This window comes from Dipodomys spectabilis, unplaced genomic scaffold (genome assembly GCF_019054845.1).
Source record: "Dipodomys spectabilis isolate Male_0828 unplaced genomic scaffold, ASM1905484v1 ptg000024l, whole genome shotgun sequence".
Lineage (NCBI taxonomy): Eukaryota > Metazoa > Chordata > Mammalia > Rodentia > Heteromyidae > Dipodomys > Dipodomys spectabilis.
In genome coordinates this window covers 15,955,146-15,974,611 of record NW_024870701.1, presented here as the reverse complement: position 1 = coordinate 15,974,611, position 19,466 = coordinate 15,955,146, and the positions used below count along the sequence as shown (strand labels likewise).

Below are 19,466 nucleotides of genomic sequence, written 5' to 3'. Positions count from 1 at the left end.
TAAGGTCATAGGTAAAGCCCTTCTCTAACAGGTTTTGTGGATGATGTCATGTCATCATCACCAGACTGTAAAATGTTTTCCATTTCTATAAACCAGAAAGTGTATTTTTCTCAAATGTTACTAAATTTATGTTAGAGCAATAATTTCATTAAAATGTAAATGTCACCCTGTTTAAAAGAGTGGAAGCAGAAACGTTCAGAGTAATGTGTCCAGATCTTCCGTACAATTCCCACTGAGCCCAAAACTTAGAGAATGTGAATTGTGCCACAAATGGTCTCCTCTATTGCTGGCACACTTGTCAACTTATCACATAGTATTGTCACCTAAATGCAAAAGAAAGAGGAACAAATAAGTTAACACCAAAGACGGTGAAGTCACCGTCCGTTACATACATTGTCCTCAACCCCTCAATCCATGTTCATTCTTGAGCTATCACCTAGCAAAACTACTAGAAGAGAACTCCAAATGTCTCTGATTTGAGCTCTGGCTGAGTGTCTTCAAGATTTTAGATCACAAGGAAATCTTAGCAAATATTCTCAGGAACAGAAACACCAGTAGCTGTACAGCCCCCATGTCTATGAAGTAGAAAGACATGTTATAAAGCTCTCAGACTTTACCATCTTTTTGCCTTCTTGAGTACCCAATGCCCAAAGGCATGGGCTTATGATGCCTATGTGATTCCATGGCTGCCATGCTGCTTGGGCATGATACTCTTTGGTAATAGAGATGGAAGAGTTTTAGTTCCACAGCAACAGCGAAGGACACATCTTGATAGATGACTTTTCTCAAAATCACCCAACTCTTCTGAGTCATTACCATCTTTATTGTACATTCAAATGATCTCTATCTGACTCTCAGGAATACTCCTGTGATGGAGAAGAAGGTTCCAGCCAATCCCTGTAGTACTGATTGCATCTTCGCACAACAAGAAGTAAGTGGATGATCAGCCTGTATGGACTGAGTGGCATGGCCTAGTCCTTGAAGCCCATCATCCCAGTAAACTGATAGGATGCACTTTGGAGCAGACAAGACCCAGACCCCAGAGAGGCCTAGCCAATCTTTTGCTGCACCTGAATTTTTCAGAACCCTTCGAGGCTTCCATAAATTGGGTCAAATGTCCTATTCTGAACCTATATAATTTCTCCTAGGACTGCAAAACTCTCTTTTTCTTCCTATGTATCTTTCTCTCAGCCTAGATGGGAAGGTTCATAAAGACGAAAATCACACCTTTTCAACTTATCTACCTTCATGTCTTTCAATAGTCCTGCCCTATAATGGTCATTAATAAATGTACATTGAAAGACTAAATGATGGAATTGTAGCTGAAATATCAAGGGATGCTTTTAAGTCTGCACCGGTTTATCCTATGTCATTAAATCCAATTTCATGTATTATCACATGTAGGTCAATGAATCTCACATTTCTATGGTAGCCTGCCAATTATTCCAGGCCACAGTTTTGTGTTTTGGATTCTTTGCCATTTCATAAAACAGCTTTTCTGAATGGCTTTTACTGATATATTGAATAGTACAAAACCACAGGTGGCTGAAGATGAAGTCAAATGTTAGGAAGTCTGAATCTGTGTATGCTACCAGGGCCATCTTGTCTGGAAAGTTCTCTAGGAGTGGTGATTTAATGGTAGAGAATAGGCAGCAAGGCCAGGGGATGCTGACTGTCCATGGGAAGGGAATGATGCTGGGCACTGGTGATCTCCTTCCCTCTTTTCAGTATGCCTTGGCACCCTTCCCCACCACTGGATTTATGCTTACTTTTCACAGAGATCTCGCACTTGACTGGGCTTGAAGGTAGGATCCAGCTGGGAAGAAGGACTGGTGGGAGCTGACAGCGAGCTCTTGACATTCTGTATTGAGTGTCTGCGACTCCTTCTGCGGTCAAGGTGTTGATGTTCACCTCCATTGCCACTGGAACACACGCTGGCCCTCCTCCGATCCCGGTGCCCGCTGTGGGGTGGTTCTGCAGTCTCATCACCATCCTCGTGCCTGAGTGCTGCCTGAAAAAGAAGAGTGCACCCAGGGCAAGGTCAGACTTGACAGCCTTTCCAGCCCTTGCTTCTTACATTGCATGTCAGGCCCTGCAAAAGACAACTGGTATGAGGAAGTCAGAGAAATATCTGTCATTATCTGAAGTCTATTTGTATTAATTAGCTTTTTTTGCTGTGCCTACATACCTCAAAAAAAGCCAACTTAGAAGAGAAAAATTTATTTTGACTCACATATTCAAGGGTCTCAGACCATGGTTGGCTGACTCTATTTCTTTAAAGCTCGTGGGAAAGGACATAATATCATGGTAGGATGGCCCAGAAAAGGAAAGCTGCTCACTACATGGCAGCTAAGAAGCAGAGAGACTAGGAAGTAGCTAGGAACAACGTATACTCAGTGACCTACTTCTTCCAGCCAGGCCACACTCCTAGTTTTCATCATCTCTCACTAATATCTTTAAATTTAAATCCGTCAATGGATTAACCCATTAATTCAATCAGAGCCTTCATGATTTAATCACCTCTCAACAATTGGATCTATAGACTGGGGACCAAGTCTTTAACACTTGGGCCTTCCAGGGAAATATCTCATATTCAAACTGTGTCACTAATTTACCTTGGATTCAGCTTTTCTGTTTAATGGAGCGTTCATCTTTCCATAGCCTCCCATAGTTGTTGGTTCTTCTCTGTTCTAGAAGGCAGAGAAGCTGGATGGAAGCCATGCTTAATTATTTCTGCGCTGTTTGTCCTAATGATGATGCTGAGAGGAGCATAGAAGAGGCAGGAACCACAAGATCCCTGAGAGCATGAACTGGCTTCACCAAATTAATGTTTTTGAGATCAGCACTTTCTGAGATCTTTTTGGTTCAGCACTGTGACTGTGAACTTCTAAAACCATGGCTGATAGCTGCTGCTCTTTCAGTCTTCCTCAGCCACCTTCAGCACCTGGTTTGCAAGGCCAGCTTTAAAGCTTGCACAAAGACTGCATATACAGCCACAAAAATATACAGTAAAACAGACTCCAGAATAAAGGAATTTTATCTTAAAAGTAGTACTTCACCACACAGAGAATAATTGGCATACACTTTACCACTTCAGCTTTCCTGCAGAAGCCTGAGCCAACTGACACTATACTATTCTTCCCCTGACTTTCTCCAAAGGATGGTTTAGTCTCTTGTCTAGTTGGTGCCTTCTGCAAAGGCCCAACTTGTCCTGCTCTTGATCTTACTCAACCTCAAGATTCTCACCTTGAATTAAAACCCCTATTCTGCCTAGTTATGTAATTCTCCCTCAGCTCCCTCTGGAAGCCTGCACTACACTCATTCGCATTTCCCACTTCTTGGAATTTTATACCTATGTTTTCTAAAGCTGGAAAAAGTATCAGCTTTGGTGTTGAACAGACACCTAGAAAGAGAAACAGTCCAGCACTTGCAAGTTTGTGATGAGACTAGCATATAATGTATTGAGGGAAGGAAATCTCTGTGTATGGTACTCAAGAAATGACTGTACCCTGCACTGTAAGGCAGGTGCCAGATGCCATGAAAATATTACAGGAAGCAGTAGGGGAAACACTTGTGATCCTAGATATAGTTCAGAATTTCCTAAGTGAAGATCCTGAATCACAACAAATCAAAGAAAGACTGGAAAATGAGATTGCATCACACTGCAGAGCTTCTGCACGGGCAAAGGACATGGCTAGCAAGATAAATAGAAACCCCACAGAATGGAAGAACTTTACTGCATCAGACAAGGGTCTAATATCTAATATATACTTAGAGCTCAAAAAATTATGCCTCCATCAGAAAGAATGACATCACCCCATTTGTTAGGAAATGGAAAGACCTGGAAAAAATTGTATTAAATGAAGTAAGCCAGGCCCAAAGAAACATAGGTTCCATGGTTTCCCTTATTTGTAATAAGTAGTATAAGTCTAGTACAAGTAGAAAAGATCAAAAGCTATGCACATATGACCATATTAGATGATGTTAAGTAAAATGAACCCCAAGATAGGGACACAACTGGTTTTTTCTTTCTTGCTAGTCTTTTTAACATATTTAAAATGTACTAGGTGATTTTTTTTTGTTTCTTTTGTATGTTCTTCCCCCACGGTATAACCCCTGTTTTCACTGTATTTGATATCAGTGCCCTGAATCTTGGATATACATTTTTCTAATTTGGGAGGGGAAGGGAAATAACAAAATGCTGAAATAAGGACACAGGTTGACCCATTGTAACAATGAGATGTACAAGACACTATGTTGAAAATGAACTTTACAACTTTTTTGGGGGGGGAGTTGGGGAGGGAATGGATGGTAGGGGAAAAACAAAGGGGGAGGTAACAATGATTGATAGGAAATGTACTCATTGCCTTCCTCATGTAACTGTAACCCCTCTGTACAGTATTTCTACTATAAAAACATATGTAACAAAGGAAAGAATTAAAAGAAAAAATTAAATGCTCCCAAACAAATCCTCAATAAAACAACAACCCAATTAATAATGGGTAAAGACTTAAAGAGAGACTTCTCAGAAGAAGAGGTAGGAATGGCCAATAGATATATTAAGAGATGTTCAACATCTGATGCCATAAAAGAAATGCAAATCATGGAGGTTCCTCAAAAGACTCCACATAGAGCTCCTCTATGACTCAGCAATTCCACTTTTGGGCATTTGCCCAAATGTTCACAAACAAGACCACACTAAAGCTACCAGCACAACTACGTTTATTGCAGCCTTATTTACCATAGCTAAGATATGAAACCAACCCAGATGCCCCTCAGTAGATGAATGGATCAAGAAAATATGGTATATATACACAATGGAATTCTATGCCTCCATCAGAAAGAATGACATTGCCCCATTTGTTAGGAAATGGAAAGACTTGGAAAAAATTATATTAAGTGAAGTAAGCCAGGCCCAAAGAAACATAGGTCCCATAGGTTCCCTTATTTGCAATAACTAGTATATGTCTGAGTCAAGCAGAAAAGGTCAGATAAGTTGATGTTAGGGAAATGAACTCTAAGATATGTATTCAAATGTTTTTTTTCTTTCATACGATTGTTTCTAACACATTTATAAGATTATTTCTTTATTGCTTTGTATGTCCCTCCCCCTGCTTTCACTGTATTTGATGTTGGTATAATTTGTGGAAGGGGAGGGAAAAAACAAGTCATTTGAATAGGAATACGGGTGAACCCATTGCAACAATGAGATATACAAGTTGTTATGTTGAAAACGAACTTTACAACTTTGGTGGGGGGGGGAGGATGGGATGGGAAGGGTAAACAAAGGAGGAGGCTACAATGCTTGATAAGAAATGTACTCGTTATCTTGCCCATGTAATTGTAACCACCCTGTACAGTATTTTCACAATAAAAGAAAAAAAGAAATGCAAATCAAAACATTGAGATTCCACTTCACTCCAACTAAAATGGCCATTATCAAGAAAACTAACAATAACAGATGCTGGCAGGGATCTAGCCTTCATTGGTAGAAGTGTAAACTTGTTCAGCCACTCTGGAAAGCAGTATGGAGGTTACTCAAAAGAGTAAACACAGAGCTTCTTTATGCCACTTCTGGGCATTTATCCAATTGACCACAAATCGGGCCACACTAAAGCCACCAGCACAACCATGTTTACTGCAGCAGTGTATACCATAGCTAAGATATAGAACCAATCCAGATGTCCCTTAGTGGATGAATGGATCAAGAAAATGTATACATACACAATGGAATCCTATGTGTCCATCAGAAAGAATGACATTTCCCAATTAGTAAGGAAATGGAAAAATATGGGAAAAAATATATTAAGTGAAGTAAGCCAGCCCCAAAGAAACATAGGTTGAAGGTTTTCCCTCATTTGTGATAATTAAAATGTGCCTATAAATCTACAAGTAAACCCAATGGATAGTAAGAGACAAAAAATTACACTTGGACATAATAAACATGACTCTAAACATTCACACAGTGAGAACAAAGGAGGAATATTATTAGGAGAGCATCACAAGGGTTCAATAGATATGTGCATATGATCATATAAATGATGCTTATTGAAATGACCTCCAAGAAATGGAAACAAGAGGTTTGTTTTCTATATTGCTGTTTAGTTTTTTTTTGGGGGGGGGGTTGTACCTTTTGTCCTATTTGTAAGGTTATCTGTTTGGGGGGAGGGTAAGTGGAGCACAGAAAGGGTGAACAAATGCAGCAGTGATACTCATTAGACACTACATTGAAAATGAACTGTGCAACTTGCAGGGAAGGGGTTGGGAGGGAAAACTGGGACAAAGTGAGGGAAAGGGTGACACTATTCAAAAAGCAATGTACTCATTACCTGACTTATGTAACTGTAACTTCTCTGAGCATCATCTTGACAATAACAATAAAAAATACATGTTTTAGAAACTGACTGTTGCATGTTTACCCAAAGTCAGATGAAATGATCTGATGATCATAATTTCCTCAATTACACAGAAAGAACAGCTGAGGCCATCTTCAGTGGACTCAATCATGTCTCTTTCTAATTTAGCAACTATGAATTCAGTCCCATGTCCCCAAATTTGTAAGTTCTCTAGCCTGTGCATCTTGTACAAGCTCATAGACTAGTCCTGCTAGGTGAGAAAATGAGGAATAATGTGAAGACCAGATAGCTAAGCATGCCATGTTGCTTTGCCATTAACTATGGACAGAAAGCTTGACCACAGAAATCAATGTCTAAAGTTTTCACACTTGTGAAAAGAAGCTTACACTTGTGAGGTTGGCTGAGGCCAGGCTAGGCTAACCACTTCTATAGGGCTCGATGGGCATCTGAGACTCTCAGCCTATAATCAGGAGGCTCCATATTCATCCTCCCCACACCACCCCACACTTTCAATGAGATGGTCTCAGTGGAACCTATATGACAGCTGCATGGTATAATAAGCTGTCAGGTATTATAAGGGCAATCTCATGATTTTTGGTTGTTTTATCCCACCCCAGAATGTGCCAGTCAAAAATATTTTTCAGACAAGAACAGGTTAAGAGTTCATCAAAAAGTCTACCTTTCTTCACTGGAAATTGTGTTTCTTAGGCACCCCTTATGCAAGAACTAAAAATGAAATTATGCATTTGGTTATGCTCATTTGTCATTTCAACTTTAAAATTTTTCACATGGCATTATGTAGGGAAAGTTTGAAAAAGATCACACATCTAGCCAAGGACTGCATTTCTGAATATTTCTAGTCAATTATTTTTTTTCCTTCATTTCTGACATAAAAATGCTAGGCCCTGTGAACTTGCTCTGACCTGAAGAACCAATTCTGCTTCTTATTAAGCACATATTTGGGATGATAAGGTTAGTGTCTAAAGTAGAGTTCAGATATTTCTAATTCCTTGTCTAACCTCAGAGACCCAAGGATCAAAAAACAGTCTGCTCCAGTTCTTTCTAGAGAGGCACATAGCATGTGCGTGAAGTAAATTCAGTCTCCCTACCCTGTGTCAAGGAAAAGGGAGACCATCAGAAAGTTTAAGTGAGAAGAAAAATCTAAATTATTAAGGCAACATCCTCAAGTAGAATGGAAGGAAGGAAGGAAGGAGGGAAGGAAGGAAGGAAGGAAGGAAGGAAGGAAGGAAGGGAGGAAGGAAGGAAGGAAGGAAGGGAGGAAGGAAGGAAGGAAGGAAGGGAGGAAGGAAGGAAGGAAGGGAGGGAGGGAGGGAGGAAGGGAGGAAGGGAGGGAGGGAGGGAGGGAGGGAGGGAAGGGAGAGAAAGGAAAGAAAAAAAAAGAATGTAGTGATGAGGTGAAGCCTTAGTCTTAGCAGTCAGAGACAATGCACTATGGAATTGCTGCTGGCATTTTCTTACAGTTTCAACTTTATAACAACAATTCTAGAGTCACCAGTACCCACTGATACCAGAAGGGACTTCATGTTCACATACAGGGATAGAGTCACATTTCATGTGTGTGTGTGTGTGTGTGTGTGTGTGTGTGTTTGTGTGTGTGTGTGTTAATACTACAGCTTATGCTCAGGGCCTTGTGTTCTTTTTGCTCACAGCTGGCACTCTACCAGGTCTCCAATTTTAGCTTTTTGCTATTCCTTTGTTTGTTTGAAATAATAAGCCTGCAACTTTTTTTTTATTGTGAAAATACTGTACAGAGAGCGAGATAATGAGTACATTTCTTATCAAGCATTGTAGCCTCCTCCTTTGTTTCCCCTTCCCATCCCTTCCCATCCTCCCCCCGCTTCCCCACCCAATCCTCCTCTCCCCCCACCAAATTTATAAAGTTCGTTTTCGACATAACAACTTGTACATCTCATTGACTTTTGTCTGAGCTGTCTTTAAGTCAAAAATCTCTGATCTCAGCCTCCTGAGTAACTAGGATTATCAGTGTGAGTCATTGCTACCTGGCTGAAGTTCTTCAGATGCTAGACTGTACTGCAGGTTAGAGTCACTAAGAGCTAGAAAATATCTAGAGAAGACAGCACTACAAATGCATTACATGTCTGCTCTGGAGGAATGCAGAGTAAGAGTGAAACGGAGCCTTGCTGAAAGGACTAAGTACCCAAATGATGAGTGACTCATTTATTGGGTTCCTCATAGAATAACTTGCTGCTCTCTTTTGAAGAGGTATGGGCTAGCCTTCTGAAGACACATGGCCCAGCCAAATTCCTGACCAGGTAAATGAAGCCATTTTAGACTAAGCAGCCCGAGCCAAGCCACCAGATAGTGCCAGCTACCTGAAATTCTCTCAGCTAAACCAGCCCCATATTCCTGACCCATACAATCATGCTCAGCAACCACTGTTTTAGACTACTAAGTTTTGGAGTATTTGTTATACAGCAAGAGATAACTGATACATATTTTTTATTTTCTCTGAAATGGAAGAATCTTTAGAGAATGAACTTATTAATTAGTCCTAAAACTAAGAGAGGTATTTCTCAACACTAACATCTTCAGTTTTAAGATGGCTTTCTCCTTACAGAAACCACTTTTTCAAAACTGAGAGAACACATAACTTGACAAAAGATTTTCATTTTAGCAATTTATATACATGAAAAATCCTGAGGCTATAAAAATCAAATGATTTTAATTAAACATGGATCAAATCACCTTTCTGAAACGGAATTAAATTACATGAACTGGAGCCTGTCCCCAGAAAGTCCAAGACATATGGCTACCAGACAATGTGAGGAAGAATCCTAGAAGTCCACCCAAGTTGTCTGCCTGTACTTGACAGCATTAAGTCTTTTGTGAGAAAATACTGGCTCTGTGTGGACCTTCTGACTGTCCCTGCTTCTATTGAACTTGGCTGTCCTGTAAATATTTTTTTATGCATTAACTTTCATAAAGGAATGAAGATCCCATCTAAAGCATTCAGTTTTTGTCATTCTGAGTTACTACTCAGAGCATCTGTCTGTGAAGGTGACTGCTTTCATTCTGAACTACACCCTTCCTTCAAGCCAGCATCTGGCAAACGCTGTCATGAATGTGTGATGTTTGAAGGAGACTTGCATCCAAGCACTTATTAAGCTCAGGGAAGCTGTTCTGCTATTTCTGCCCTGTGGCTAGGAAGAGACGAGGGACATGTGACTTGGGGTACCTCAAAGGGAAGCAGGCAAGCTTGAGTCAGGACTGGTGGACAGAGGTGTGATCGTAGATGAGGCGCGATCATAGATGAGGTGCTGTGGCATGGATTGTGAACGGGGTTGGGGTGTGAGAATGGTAGGCAGCCTTGCCAAGAATGGCTTTGTGGAAAAGGTGACATCTCAGTGGAGTTCTGAAGGAGGAACAGGTGTTTGCCAGCTGGAGGATAGCAAAGCAACACCAGCCTGAGCAAAGAAGAGAATGGGCAAAGGACAACTCCCAAGAGGACCTGCCTTTCATGTCTAAGAAACAGGAGAAGCTGAGTGAAGCTGAAATTTCAGAGGCATTTGGGAGTGATGGAGACACGCCACAGAGGCACAGAGATCATGGATGGTATAGAACCTTGTGTGAACAAAAGAGAATCTGGGTTTCATCCTGCTGGTCATGGAAAGGTTTGTTCATCTGGTCATTCAGTTTGTTTTCCTTAAATATAAATGGCATAACCAAACTGAAATTTTAGGAGGTTTGCCTTCCCAGAGATGGTCTTCTGGGACAATGCCCATGCCGGATGCCAGCATCACCAGGCTCTAAACAGGCTGCTTGGCCAGGCCCTACCTCTGTAGCCACCCCACATCTGCCCAGATGGTCTCCCTGTAATGCTCTCCCCCCTCCTTGTCTGTCTTTAAGGCATCATCTAAGATGGGCTTCCTTGCCTCAGTTTCTCCACCTGTTCTGTATTTTTCCTTGGCAGCCACGATGAGTCGTGGATTCTTTGCTTTTTTGTATATTCAATCACATTTATCAGAATGTGCATGTCCTTGAGGTACTGGTCTTGTGTGTTTCATTCTCTTCTGTACCCCCAGAATAGTGCCTGTTATTTAGTAGATCCTCAATAAAGTTATATCAAATGAACAAATTGATGTACAACTGAGCGAATCTGAAGCTAGTGTCATAGTCAAGGCCAGAAATGATGAAGGACAAAGCTAAGGGAATGAAGATGGGAATGGAGAAAAAAATATAGTTTTGACTATCAAACTTCTCAATGTGGGGACACAGGAATGAGAAAGGAGTTTCAGACAGCTTTGAGTTTGTAATTTTACAGACTCTGCTGTTGATAAATGTGGAAAAATGAAAAGATTGTGCAGCATTTTTGTTTTAACCATGGAAGGAAAGTAAGGACTATTGCATTTCATGTGTGGCTTGCAAGTAGATATGTGTCAGATACAGCGCTACCCTAGAACCTTCTACATCTTTCGGTACTGCCGTTTAACTTCCAGAAGAATTGGCTAATTTATTTTTGTTGGTTGTGGGCTTGAACTCAGCACCTGGGTGCTGTCCCTGAGACTGTTTGTGCTCAAGACTAGCACTCTACCACTTGAGCCACAGCACTACTTCCAGTTTTTGAGTGGTTTATTGAAGATAAAAGTCTCACGGGGACTTTTCTTTCCAGGTTGGCTTTGAATCATGATCCTCAGATCTCAGCCTCCTGAGTAGTTAGGATTACAGGCATGAACCATGGGTACCCAGTCAGAATTGGCTATTTTAACTGAAAAAAATAGAAGTTTGCAGGAAACAGGATAGATCTTTTACATGTGCTCCAGCACATATTCACTAAATACGTAATATTTAGTGAACACCAAATGAATGGAAAAAAATACAAGATAAGAAGGCAGGCAGAGAGGCAAGCCATCATGAGCCTTAGAAAGAAAGCATTAGGATGGACCATAGGCAGGTAATACAGAGAGGAGGTCTCCCAAGGACACACCAATATAGAGAAGGAAGAAAGAAAGAAGGATAGAGGAACAGAGTCAGTGGAGGACACTAAGAAAGAACAATCAGAAAGGAACTCTGGTGATACCCAGATATATACCGCATTCACCAGGAGCCATATGCTAAGTCATCAGGAATTCTTTCATGATGTTGGTACAGTAATGCTTAAACAAGATACATACAACAAGGGAAAGAAGGGGTGCTACAGACTAATCTTAGGAAGTCTGTTACCCAAAATCTAAACATAAATATCAAATGGAATTACAACTGTTTTTGCCATAGTTGCCAGGCAAGCACTCTACTCCTGGGCCATGATTCCAGTTTGTTTTTCATGCTAGTTATTTTTGAGATATAGTCTCACTTTCTGCCAAGTCACACACTTCAACCATGTTAAGAAATCTGCTGCCATAAAGCTCAAGTAGTGCATAAAAAGTACATAAATGAAAATCTTCACTATAACAGCATTTATAATTGCAAAATTCTGGGAAATGATGTAAATCTTTTTTTAAAAAACAAACAGAGGACTGGCTACATGATTATAGTAAGTGCATGCACACAGACAATATTTTTTGTGCTAAAATTGGTGCTTGAACTCAGGATTATACAGTATCACTGGGCTTTTTCATTCATGGCTGACACTTGAGCCAAAACTCCAATCTGGCATTTTTGCTAAATAAGTGGAAATGGAGTCATCTGAATTTTTCTGTTCAGGCTGGATTCAAATTTCAAGCCTCAGATCTCTGCCTCCTAGGTAGCTAGGATTTTAGGTGTGAGGCACTAGCACCCAACTAGAGACAGAATGGTTTTAGTCCACAGGCCTGACCCAAAACAAATCAAGTGTCATAGGTATGTGACCTGTGCAGTGGCCCAAGGCCCACATTTAGAAGGGACTTCCTTTGCTGTCTTGAAATCTTATTAATTTTATCTGTCAACTTCTGTTGTAGGAGTGGATTCCATGGAACACATGCAGGAGTGGATACAACAGGTAGAATACATGTCTTCCATTTCTGTTGCTCAGGTACATAGATTCAAGTAGACGTCTAATGCCTAACAAAATTAGCAAAACACTCAACTGAGGGGTGTCAACAGCCCTGAGAACCAAACGACTCCTTGAAGCACATCTAAAGTCACATGCAAAGAGATGACAACCCACGAAGCCCTGTCACATCCATTCTTCTCATGTTATTTTCTTGTATTAGCAAACCACATACACTGAAATGAAGACGTAGGAAAAAAGGGAAAGACACAGTAGCCCAAAGTTCCTTGTCCTTTCAGCGCTTCCTTACTCATCAACAAGATGAAGGCATTGTTGTTGGCAGAAGGTACACATCTCAAAAAAACTACGTCAATTTTGGCCAGACACTGGTGACTCATGCCTGTGATCCTAGCTTCAGGAGGCTGAGATTTGAGGATTATGGTTCAAAGCCAGCCCCAAAGGAAAGTCTATGAAACGCTCATCTCCAATAAACTATTCAGAAGAAGCCAGACATGGCACTGTGGCTAGCCTTGAGCAAAAGAAGCTCAGGGACAGCGCCTAGGCTCTGAGTTCAAGCTCTAGGATTGGCACCCATGCCCATGTGCATGTATGTACACACACATACACACACACACACACACACACACACACACACACACACCCTAAGTTAATTTTGTGCCCATTTTGGTAAGAATTATAAATGTGAGATTTTGCTGACTTATACACTTTACATTTGTACTTTCAACTGACAGTGAACAATATAAAGATGAGAAATAAACTTCATGTTAGTAATTTAAAATTTTAGGTTTTCTTTCCTTTTGACATAATGTAGGAAAAAAACCCACAACAAATGAGAATACAAGGAAAACCACCTTAACAAGCCAAGAAAGATCAAAGAAGAAAGTAATTTAATATATTTTAAAAATCCAGCTGGAAACTGGTGCCTCACACCTGTAATCATAGCTACTCAGGAGTCTGACATCTGAGGATCACATTTCGAAGTCAGCCTGGGCAGAAAAGTTCTCATGAGACTCTTATCTCCAATTAACCATTCAAAAAATCCCATAAAAATCCCAGAAGTAGCACTGCGGCTCAAGTGGTAGAGCCCTAGCCTTGAGCAAAAAGAGGCTCAGGAACAGCACCCAGGCCCTGAATTCAAGTCCCACAACCACCACCACCAACAACAAAATTCCTAGAGTAGCTCTGAGCTACTATACTACACTGACCCCTACAAATTATGCAGCAGATCTGTTTTCCATTCTTCATTTATCCTTTCTCTTTCCCTTTTCCCAACATTTCTCTGGAGTAAAAGTACTGCTGACATAAGATATGTTCTTGAGAATAAAATTGCTCCAAGCTCCTAGAAGGTTTGTCAAACACAGACTGCTAAGCTCCACTCTCCAAAGTTGCCGATTCAGGAGGTCTGGAAGTGGGGAAGGGGACCGCGAATTTACATCTCTAGCAAATTTCCTCTGATGTGGCAGCTCTGCATCACACTTGGAACCCCTGGTCTCAAGTATGCATGAAGGACATCAGCTTCTGACGTTTGCTGAAGAGCATAGTGACCTGGAAGGTCATGTTCTGTTACCTCATAAATATTGAATTGCTCCACCAAGTCCAGGTCGGTCCCTCTCTTGTTTAAGTGCCTCTGGGAGACAGCAGCAATGCCCAGTTCCTCCAGACAGTCCACCACGTCGTAGAAGGCATCTTGATCTGGTAATCCTGACAATGTCTAGAAGAGAAGAATCAGATACAGGAACATCTTAGAGCCTGCTACATGTCTCTGAATGGGACAGCCAGTGGTCTCAAATTATAACACTGTGGAACGATGCAAGAGCAATGGAAATTTCACTCGAGAATAAAACCTTCTTGGTTTGAGAGACAGAATGAACCCCATGAGCATGAGTCCCATGAGCATGAGTGGGGTCCCATGGGTGGGATCACAAACTCACAATTAGGTCAAGTATGCTTCAAAGTGAAGGAATTTTGTATGCATCATTAAGGTCCCAGTCACTTGTCTTGAGATAAACAAAGGGGAGGATTTCCTGGGTGAGAACTGAGAAAATCATTTAAAAAGAGGGCTTGGGTCTTCCTTATGTTCAGAAACTGAAGATTATCATTCTGGCTTCAAAGAAGGAGCAAGATGCCATTAGTTCTACAACTATAAGGGTATTAATTCTGCCAACAACCATGAAGCCTAAAGAGGACCTAAGCTTGCAAGGGAAGTCCAGTCCTGATTACCACTGTGACTGAAGCCTTGTGAGACCCAAGAAGACCACCCAGGTGGGTTTGCCTGGACTTTTGCCCCAGGAAACACTGAGATGATAAATGTGCTTTATTCCAGGATGCTAAGCTTTTGATTGTCTGTCACATGGAAATAAAAAATTCAGGTACATCATGATTAGACAGCTACTGACAGCCTTAAGATGGCCTTGTTTGTGGTCATTTGGGTAAATGCCCAGAAGTGGGATTGCTGGGTCATAGGGGAACTAACTCTATGTGTAGTCTTTGAAGGAACCTCCGCACTGCTTTCCAGAGTGTTGAGTAAGTTTACACTCCCACCAACAGTGTTGTAGCATTCCCTTTTGGCCACATCTCCTCCAGTATCTGTTATTAGATTTCTTGATAATGGCCATTCTAATGGGTGAGTTGAAATCTCAATGTAGGTTTTGGTTTTGGTTTTGGTTGGTCATGGGGCTGAACTCTGGGCCTGAGTGCTGTCCCTCAGCTCTTCAGCTCAAGGCTAGTGTTCTACTCCTTGAGACACATTGACACTTTGGCTTTTTCTGTGTATGTGGTGCTGAGGAATTGAACCCAGGGCCTCATGCTTGCAAGGCAAGCACTCTACCACTGAGCCACCTTCCCAGCCCTTCAATGTAGTTTTGATTTATATTTCTTTTATGGCCAGAGAAGTTGAGATTTCTTCCTGTGTCCATTGGCCATCCTTATTTCCTTTTCAGAGAAGTCTCTCTTTAAGCCTTTAGTCCACTTATTAATGGGGTAGTTGTTTCTTTGAGGATTTGTTTTTGGGGGATTTAATAATAGCTGGAGTCATAATAATTTAAATTCAGTATAGCTTGCCTCCCCTTGATCTATGAAACTTTGGGAAATGAGCAATATTAAGGCAGCAACCAAGAGACAAAAAGATAAATACAAAAAGTGGACTTCTCTTTTAATTCAACCTCTCTTCAAAGGAGGAGAACATATCAGACTTGATTTCTGATCAGAAGTGGAAGATGTCCTGGAATTTATTGCAAGTTCTTCGTTTCACAATTGAGGAAAATGAAGGCAGGAACAGAAAAGAGATTTGCCACAGGCTACTGAAATTGACTGAAAAGTGAGCCATTTGTTATTCAGATTGAGATTAAAGCTCAGGCTTGGAGTTGCCAGTCTCCTTTCCACACACATTCCTGCATTCTGCATCGATTATTTTAGCCTGGAATCTCAGGTAATGCCCTTTATTCCCTAATTCTTTCACTACTTTTTAATTTCTAAGAAAGCCATATAAATTTCAAAATTATTTTAAGCATGCTAAATTGGCTCCCCAGATATTAAAACCAGCATTCCATAAAGATAATCCATTTTAAGGCTATCAATACTAGCATATCTCTAAGAATAACCCAAATAATGGCTTTCAACCTTTTATGCTGAGCAAAGAGAATACAAGTATGACTAAGATCAGAAACTATTGAAAAGATGATCTTGAGGAGTATGAGAAGGGATGGGAAGGGGAAACAACGAGGAGGCAACAATGCTTGATAAGAAATGTACCCATTATCTTGCCCATGTAATTGTAACTCCTCTGTACAGTATTCTCACAATAAAAATAAATAAATAGACAGACAGACAGACAGATAGATAGATAGATGGATAGATAGATAGATAGATAGATAGATAGATAGATAGATAGATAGATAGATAGATAGGATGATCTTGCGGTTGCTTAACTATTCAGGAGCACCAATAAGAACACCAAGAGGAAATAGTGGTAAGTGGGTGCTCATATGTGTAGCCAAGTGTGAAAGAGCATACCAGCATCTGTCACAGCATAGCGGCAGTCAACACGGCATTTCCAGGCAACTACTGTCAGATGGGCAGCTCTCTACTCCCTGCACCAATTTAAAAATCAAGCACTTGTTTAAGGAATTCCATCATTACCGCAATCTCTTTCATTTGTTGGTTTTAAGTAAGAAAACAAAAACTAAAACAACCTCTAGAATTTTGTAAAGGGTGGGAGGAGAGGGAAATGGCAATTCAAGTTCTGGGCACAGAGACCATTAGAGATGCCCTGATGACAATGTGTACGACTTAACGGTGGCTGGCAAGTCAACATTTAGTATTAAGCTTTCTTCAAAGCATTTGGAGCTAGCAGGAACCAACCAACCAGTGTAGTTTTCTCTTGCTCAATCCACTCTCTTCCTTCCTTCTTTACCTTCTCCAGCCCCCAAGTCAGCTGAGGTTCTTTTACTCAGAAGTTTCCAGAACATTAACATCCTAGACCTAATCCCCATTACCTTAGTGAATCCAACCATAAAGAGTACAGAAGCAAGGGTTGCTAATAAATAACTAAACAACGCTATGTATAAAACTCAATAGACTCAGGGAGCCCTTGTTCAATAATAGGGTCAGAACGGAGGCTACCCTGGTCATTTGTCATTTACACTGAAACCTTGAGCTGAAGCCAAGACTGCAGAGCTCCAGCTTTTGTGCCTAGCTGTAGAGGAGACAAATACAGCTTCTTTTTCTGCCTGTGCAGGAGGAGGACAAATGCCAGAGCCGTCATGCACCTATTTTTGACTGCTCAGTTATTTCCACCTCACTCCCACCTGTCCTTGGGTATCTCCACCCAGTTCTGCACTGTTGCCCTCACTGCTAAGTTGCTGGCATCTGACAAAGGTGGCAGCTTTCCAGGCCTCCTGGGGTCCAGTGCCTTCTGGGAATGCCCATAGTAACCTACCTTGTTACTCACACCCTGCATCCTAGTCTACAAGATGGCTCATAGCTGAGCCCCCATAGGTGAAATTTTCTTACGAGGCTTAAGGGTGGGGTGGGCAGAGCATTATCTATCCTATTTAACCTCTCAGGGTGAGATAATTTTTGGAGATCTCTCAGATTTTCTAAACGTGGGTAGGGGGTAGGGATGTGGCTGGGTTGGGAATGAAGGTAGTAAGTCATTTCATATCTGTTTATCCAAGATAATAATTAACTTCAGTCTTACAACCCAAAGCAGGCTAGGAGTTATTGGTCTTGTTTTGTTATGAAAATGCCATTTTTTAGCCAGATGTTGGTGGCTCATGCCTATAATTCCTAGCTATTCTGAAGGCTGAGATCTGAAGACCTTAGTTAAAAGCCAGCCCAGGCAGAAAAATCCATAAGACTCTTATTTCTGATTAACCATCAAAAAGCTAAAAATGGAACTATGGCTCAAGTGGTAGAGTGCTAGCCTTGAGCAAAAATCAAAAACAAAAACAATTTAAGGACAGCGCCCAGACCCTCAGTTTAAACCCCAGGACTGGAACATACATACATATGTACATATATGTGTATATATATGCATATATAAATACACTTTGTGATTTTAAATTACTTCAGTATTGTTCATTTTGTTGAAATCAATATTCATTAGAAACCACTGAACTTGGAATATAATTTCCCACATTTCAAAGTCTACCTCTACCCCAGATCCAGATTAACATTTCGGTTTGATATTCAGTTTGTTAGCTTATAACATTTTACTCAACAAGCAATAAACATTATGCCAATTCAACCGAAACCAAAAACTCTGTATGAGTGACAGCAGTCTGTTGACTTTTTAAGTAAAAGTACATTTAAGGAACGAACCTCTTCCAGGATTTTCCTGGACTTCTAGGCAAAATAACAAAGAATGAGGCTGAGCTGCCAGAAGAGAAGGAGCAAGTGAGGAATTCCTGGCCATTAAATGCATCATGATGGCCAGCAGATGATGACACATACTGGGGCTTTGCCAGAAACTGGCAAACAGAGTGCCCATGAGCTGCTCATAGCCCAGGGACAGCCAGGCCTGGCCTCTACTAATAAAATAATGGATAAAGCTGAACCAGTATTACTGGGCAAGAGTGAAATTTCCATTTTTACTGAATTCAGTATTTCATAAAACAAGGCCAGTGACTGGAAAGGATAGAAAATAGATTAACTTAATCTTTAAAAAAAATTGCTTCAAATCACATGGAAAAATAAGCTCACAGAGAGATTTGAAATTAAAAGCAGAATTCTTAAGATTAACCATCAGAAAATTTGTGTTCATTTCCTTTCAGGGATATATGAGGGTTTTCTGTGAGCTCATCAAGCAAATATTTCATTAAAAAGTACTCATTACCAGTATCACCTGGGGGAAGAAGTATTACTATTTCGCCATGTATTTGTAAGTTTGATTAAGGTCTTTCATTTTACTACTGAGTTCTTTCTTAAATCACTCAGAAGAGTATCTTTGTTCTATGTTTCAACAAGTAATTCTCTAGCTTGCCATTTACCTTTAGTTATAATTTTAATTTTTATTCTACAAACAAAACCATCCACAATTTAATGCAATGACATATTTTCATCCTCTCTTGTGGAACCTTTCATATTAGTTTTATTATTCAAACAAGTTTTAGGAATGTTGCCAGTACCAAAATGGAGTTATTTATGTCAAACCCAAGCAAAACAGAGTTGGGAGGCCAAGAGAAAGGGCCTCTCACTCATGTATGCCTATATGAAAAAGTATTCAAGGGATTCTGAAAACTACAGCATTCCAGGAAAGTTGTTTGCAACAGGACACTTGCCTAGCAACATTGGCCTCCACCAATGAGTTATCACCAACTCCTGACATTCTCTCTCCTGACATAACTACAGCTCTTTGTTTTAAAATAGTCTACATGGATTTCTCCCATTTTTCTTGCAAAGGTTTCTCTTTGCCCCAATCCATTCAAATATGCCTATGGCTTGCCACTAAATGTCAACCTCAAATTGTGATCCCTAGCTATTCCCAAATAAATTCCTTGTGTCAGAGTCAGTCTTCTGTCACTCAATTTAAGTTGGCCTACTTATCAATGAAGAACCAAGTATGTATGCACTTATCTCTTTCTATATGGTTTTCCATGGTTTAATTTATTACATTAGGCTCTTTCATCCTTTTGGGAAACATC

The 19,466-nt window shown here is 40.5% G+C and overlaps 1 protein-coding gene across 4 annotated transcripts in view; it reads right to left on the bottom strand.

The window, feature by feature from the left end:
* Positions 1 to 19,466, bottom strand: part of Fhod3 (formin homology 2 domain containing 3) — a 431,422-nt gene that overhangs the window by 140,202 nt on the left and 271,754 nt on the right. For all 4 annotated transcript variants that reach the window (XM_042675149.1, XM_042675146.1, XM_042675147.1 and 1 more), the window contains exons 9-10: positions 13,892 to 14,035; positions 1,770 to 2,011 (exon numbers count right to left, since the gene is read on the bottom strand). In XM_042675149.1, coding sequence (XP_042531083.1) covers positions 1,770 to 2,011; positions 13,892 to 14,035 — 386 coding nt within the window. The remainder of the gene's footprint in view (positions 1 to 1,769; positions 2,012 to 13,891; positions 14,036 to 19,466) is intronic.